Source organism: Gossypium arboreum, chromosome 11 (genome assembly GCF_025698485.1).
Source record: "Gossypium arboreum isolate Shixiya-1 chromosome 11, ASM2569848v2, whole genome shotgun sequence".
NCBI classification, from domain to species: Eukaryota; Viridiplantae; Streptophyta; class Magnoliopsida; order Malvales; family Malvaceae; genus Gossypium; species Gossypium arboreum.
This window is the reverse complement of record NC_069080.1, coordinates 27,194,034-27,199,692: the sequence shown is the minus strand read 5'-3', so window position 1 is coordinate 27,199,692 and position 5,659 is coordinate 27,194,034. Positions and strand designations below refer to the sequence as shown.

The following is a 5,659-nucleotide window of genomic DNA, read 5'->3' as shown; positions in this document are numbered from 1 at the left end:
TATTGTTTCTTGGTTTTATTTAAGATTTTGGTTTCAATTGAGAGTTTGTAAAATTTGGGACTCTTTGGACTGTATGGACGTTTAACTGTTGGTTTTGGTTTCATTTTCTTGTTAATGTGCATGCTTCGATAAAACATTTTATTTAAAGACGACGATTTTACGCAAACAAAGGTTTTTCCGTAAATCACAGTTACATTTTCAGAATTATAATAGTTATAGAGCTTCTGCTATAATAGAGTTTTGGCAAATGAACAAACTAGTTGGTGTTTTCAATATTTTATAAATGTATTCGAGTTTCGAAATATTTATGGTTTGTAAGTCAACACCGTTTCCAAAACCCATTCCTTGTTACATATCTGGGTTTGGCCATAATATCTAGGCTGGGTTTGGGGTGTTATGTTTAGTTGTATCAGAGCCAAGTTACAAAACTTGAGATGTGAATTTTGGGTTTCAAAATTATATTTCGAAAAGAATTGGTTTTCAAACTTTTTTGGATAAAATAGGAAAGTATGTGGTACACCAAGTCTCTGGCGCTGATCTTGTAAGTATTTCTAAAATTTTGATAGAAAACTCTGAAAATATTGTAGTTAGTACTCTCTGAAACTTAACTGAATAGTTAGAGACTGAAACTTTTGGAAACAAAACTGAACTTCTGATAAATTATGTATATCTGTTAATAAATATTAAAACTGATACATAAAACTTTTAATGCAGATTAAACCTAAATTTACGATAAGCCCTCATGAAACTCTCAAACGTGGTATTAGAGGCCATGGATACGAGTGAGACACTAGTTTCACCTACTACTGAGACTGGGTCTCAAAGCCATTCGGCCGGGGATGACGCACTATCCCAGGCCATGTTGAGGATTTTGGAGAGGATCGCTGGACCCCATTCTAGAGTCGGAGGCCGAGGGTCAGTAACTAAATGACTACGGTCCAATGGTGCTGAGTTCTTTAGCGGTGTCACTAGAGTCACCCCTAATGTGGCTGGGTATTGGTTGGAGGACATTGAGAGGATCATGAATGATCTAGACTGTACTCCCGAGAAAAACTTTAAGGGTGCAGTCTCTCTGCTTCACAATGAGGCTTTCCAATGGTGGCTGAGGGTTGAGGAGGGTACTCAGCCTGATCGTCTGAGTTGGGATTTATTTAAGACCACTTTTCAGAGTAATTATGTGGGGCCTAGCTATGTGGATGCTCATAGGCATGAGTTCATGAATCTCATGCAGGGAGATAGATCTGTGGCTGAGTATGAGACTGAGTTTTTTAGGCTGAGCCACTACACTCGAGGCATGGTGGCATCTGAGTATGAGAGATGTGTCCAATTTGAGGATGGCTTAAGGGATAATTTGAGGATACTGATAGCTCTATAGTGGGAGCGAGAGTTTGTGGTTCAGGTAGAGCAGGTGAGGATCGCCGAGGATGTTAAGCGCATGGAGCACCAGAATAGGGATCATGAGAGGGGTAAGAACAAAAGAGATTCGGAGCCCTCTAGTTCTATTCAGATGCCTAAGGAAAAGGCCAGACCTGATAGTCCTATTAGAGTGGGGGCTCTTGTTATTCCTACTATGTTACAACCATGCAGTGATTGTGGTACGCACCATTCGGGCGAGTGTTGGAGGAGGATTGGGGCTTGTCTGAGGTGTGGGTCATTAGAACACCGTATTAGAGAGTGTCCACAGAGGGCTGATCAGATACAAGATACGAGACCGGGTTTTGGACAGTCTCAGAGGGTAGTTCAGTAGCCACGTACAGGCCGTGGACAGGCTAGAGATGGTAATGGTATGGGTTGTGGGCAAAGAGCACCGAGTAGAGGTGCTGGTCAGACTGAAGCGAGGCAGCTTGCACTGGTTTATGTTGCACGATGCCGAGAGGATAGAGATGCACTAGTATTGTATCTAAAACCTTGGGGATTTCTGTTGAGAGCACTACTGGTGAGGTTATTATACTGAGTCCGTTATTATACTGAGTCGTACTTGGCTTATGTCAGTGTGTTTGATTCTGGGGACTCTTTTGTTGGGAGTATCAGAATAGTGAGGGAATTTTCAAATGTATTTTCTAAGGAATTATCGGGTTTACCACCGAATCAGGAAGTTGAGTTTAGAATTGAGCTTCTACCTGGTATAGCACCAGTGTCTATCGCCCCATATCGTATGGCATCGAAGGAGCTTATAAAGCTTAAGGCTCAACTACAAGAGCTTCTAGATCGTGGTTTCATCCATCCTAGTGTATCTCTATGGAGAGCACTAGTTCTGTTTGTTGAGAAGAAGGATGGGACCATGGGGATGTACATTGATTATCGACAATTGAACAAGTTGACTGTGAAGAATAAATATTTGCTTCCGAGGATCGATGACTTGTTTGATCAGTTTCGAGGGGCTTCAGTGTTCTCTAAGATTGATCTTCATTCTGGCTACCATCAGTTGAGGGTTAAGGAGGTAGATGTTCATAAGACTGCATTTAGGACTCGTTATAGACATTACGAGTTCCTAGTGATGCCTTTTGGTCTAACGAATGCTCATGTGGCATTTATAGATTTGATGAACCGAGTCTTTCAGCCTTACCTGGATTAGATTTTCGTGGTCTTCATCGATAATATTCTGGCGTACTTTAAGACCAAGATGAGCATGATGAGCATCTTAGAGTGGTACTGTAGATTCTACGTGAGAAACAGCTTTACTCTAAGTTGAGCAAGTGTGAGTTCTAGTTACGAGAGGTAACTTTTCTAGGGCATGTGGTGTCTACGGAGGGGACTCAAGTGGATCCTAGGAAGATTAAGGTGTGCTTGATTGGAAACAGCCTAAAAACGTATTTGAGATTCGTAGCTTTCTGGGTTTGGCAGGATATTATCGGCAGTTTCCCGAGGGGTTTTCCATGATTATAGCTCTCTTGACTAAGCTTCTACGTAAGAGTGTTCTGTTTGTCTGGACTGATGTGCAGCAATCAAGCTTCAAGAAGCTCAAGTCTATTTTGACTCAGGCTCCTGTTCTGATACAGCCTAAATCTGATAAGGAGTTTGTGGTCCACAATGATGCATCACATGTCGGTTTGGGATGTATATTGATGCAAGATGGAAAGGTTGTGGCTTATACGTCGCGTCAGCTTAAGATACACGAAGGGAACTATCCGACGCATGATTTTGAGTTGGTTACTGTAGTCTTTGCATTGAAAATTTGGGGGCACTATCTGTATAGTAAAAGGTGTATTATCTACACTGATCATAAGAGCCTCAAGTATCTCCTTACACAGAAGGAGTTGAACCTTAGGTAGTGCCAATGGATTGAGTTGCTTAAGGATTATGACTACACGATAGAGTACCATCTTAGTAAGGCCAATGTGGTAGCCGATGCTCTAAGTCGTATGGCGATGTCTGATTTGAGAGTGATGTTCGCTCGACTCAACCTGTTTGATGATAGGGGTTTGTTAGTTGAGTTGCATGCTAAGCCGACTCGAGTGGAGCATATTCGAGATAAACAATTGGAGGATGAGCCTCTGGGTTTGCAGTTTCGTCAGGTTGAGAGTGGTAGTACTTCAGATTTTGGGCTGAATAATGATGGTGTTCTATGTTTTTGAGGACAGATCTTTGTACTGAATGATACTGATTTGAGGCAGTCTATTCTGAGGGAGGTGCATAGTAGCCCTTATGCTATGCATAATGGTGGCAATAAGATGTATCGCGATCTTTGTGAGTTGTACTGGTGGTCGAGTTTGAAGCATGAGGTTACGAATTTTGTGGCCCGATGTCTAACATGCCAGCAGGTTAAGGCTGAGCACCAGTTGCCTTCGGGTTTGTTGCAGCCAGTTAAGAGTCCCTTATGGAAATAGGAACGTGTGACGATGGACTTCGTTAGTAGGTTGCCCTTGACACCTACTAGGAAAGATTTAGTTTCAATTATCGTGGATCGATTGACCAAGTCTACTCACTTTATTTCAGTTCAGATAGACTTTTCTCTCTAGAAGTTAGTGAAACTCTACAGTTCAGAGATTGTAAGACTGCATAGGGTTTCTACCTCAATTATTTTTGATAGAGATCCTCGCTTCACTTTTCAGTTTTGGAAGAAATTACACGAGGCTTTGGGGTTGAGAATTGACTTCTGTACTACGTTCCATCCTCAGACCTATGGTCAATCCAAGAGGGTGATTCAGATACTGAAAGACATGCTTCGGAGTTGTGTGATAAATTTTCGAGGTTGTTGGGAGGACTATCTGCCGCTAGCTGAGTTCGTCTATAATAACAGTTTCCAGTCTAGTATCCAAATGGCACCTTACGAGGCTTTATATTGTCGTAAGTGTCAGACACCATTATGTTGGACTGAGTTGGGTGAACGTAGGGTTTTGGGTATTGAGTTGGTTTCTAAGACCAAGGATAATGTTAAACTGATTTGGGATGGTCTGAAAGTAGCTTCTGATAGACAGAAATCTTATGCAGATTTGAAGAGGCATGATATTGAGTATTTTGTGGGGGAATTCATTTTTCTTAAGGTTTCTCAGTGGAAGAAGGTTCTGAGATTATCAACCGGGCCATATCGGATTCTGAAGCGTGTAGGACTGGTTGCTTATCAGCTAGAGCTACCTCTAGAGTTAGACTGTAACCACGATGTTTTCCACGTCTCGATGTTGAGGCAGTATCAGTATGATCCTGTAATGCCCCCACGCCCGAGACCGTCGCCGGAGTCGAGTATGAGGTATTACTAAGCTTAATTTAACATATTTAGAACTTTGGATTATTTATTTCTACATTCACAGCTTTTAAACTACTTGCATCAAAGTCACAAGAAAAATCATATCTCGAGTTAAAAAACTCAAAATCAAGATCTGTAAATTTTCCCTAAATCTAGACTCATATACCTATATACTAATTTTTTTCTAGAATTTTTCATTGGGCCAATTACTACAGTTTATTAGTTAAAGTTACCCCTGTTTCAGGACTTGACTGGTCTGACCTCTGTTTACTACGAATCACATTTCTCTCTGTAAAAAATCCATATGACTATGAGGTTTATTTCTCCTGAAACTAGACTCAATAAGGATTCTGAGAATATAAAATAAACTACCTAATTATATCTTTACAATTTATGGTGAATTTCTAAAGTTGGAATAGGGGATTCAGAAACTGCTATGACCCTGTTTCACTAAAATTCAAATATCTTGTAACATATAATTCCTTTACCTGTTTCATTTGTTTCATGTGAAACTAGACATAATAAGCTTCAATTTTATATGTAGTTCATCACCAATTTCAATTTCTATGATTTTAGTAAATTTTAAACTCGTGTCGTTGTTGCTGCAGTTATTCATTTATGGCAAATTTCATCCCTTTTATGAGTTTTTATGCACTAAGTATCTTAATAATTTTCCTTAACATCAAATATAATCTAAACTAACTATTTTCATAATTTATCATTATCAAGCATTTCCTCAACCATTCCATCACCATACCATAAGATCATTTACACAAAAAAGGTATATTGCTATACATGCCATACTTAAATTTACAAGCCATTACCAAAAGTCTTTCGGATAGTGTGACTGAGCCTTCGACCTATCCCGACTCCTGAGCTGGCTTGTCCAAAACTACAATGAGTAAGAAGGAGAGAGTAACTACAATGAGTAAGAAGGAGAGAGTAAGCATAAATGCTTAGTAAGTTCATATGCAA

At 40.1% G+C, this 5,659-nt stretch overlaps 1 protein-coding gene across 1 annotated transcript; it reads left to right on the top strand.

The window, feature by feature from the left end:
* The first annotated feature begins 772 nt into the window (after positions 1 to 772).
* Positions 773 to 1,747, top strand: LOC108471969 (uncharacterized). Its single transcript, XM_017773503.1, has 3 exons — positions 773 to 915; positions 961 to 1,297; positions 1,400 to 1,747. Exons 1-3 carry the CDS (start codon positions 773 to 775, stop codon positions 1,745 to 1,747), a joined length of 828 nt encoding a protein of 275 aa, XP_017628992.1.
* The last annotated feature ends 3,912 nt before the right edge of the window (positions 1,748 to 5,659 follow it).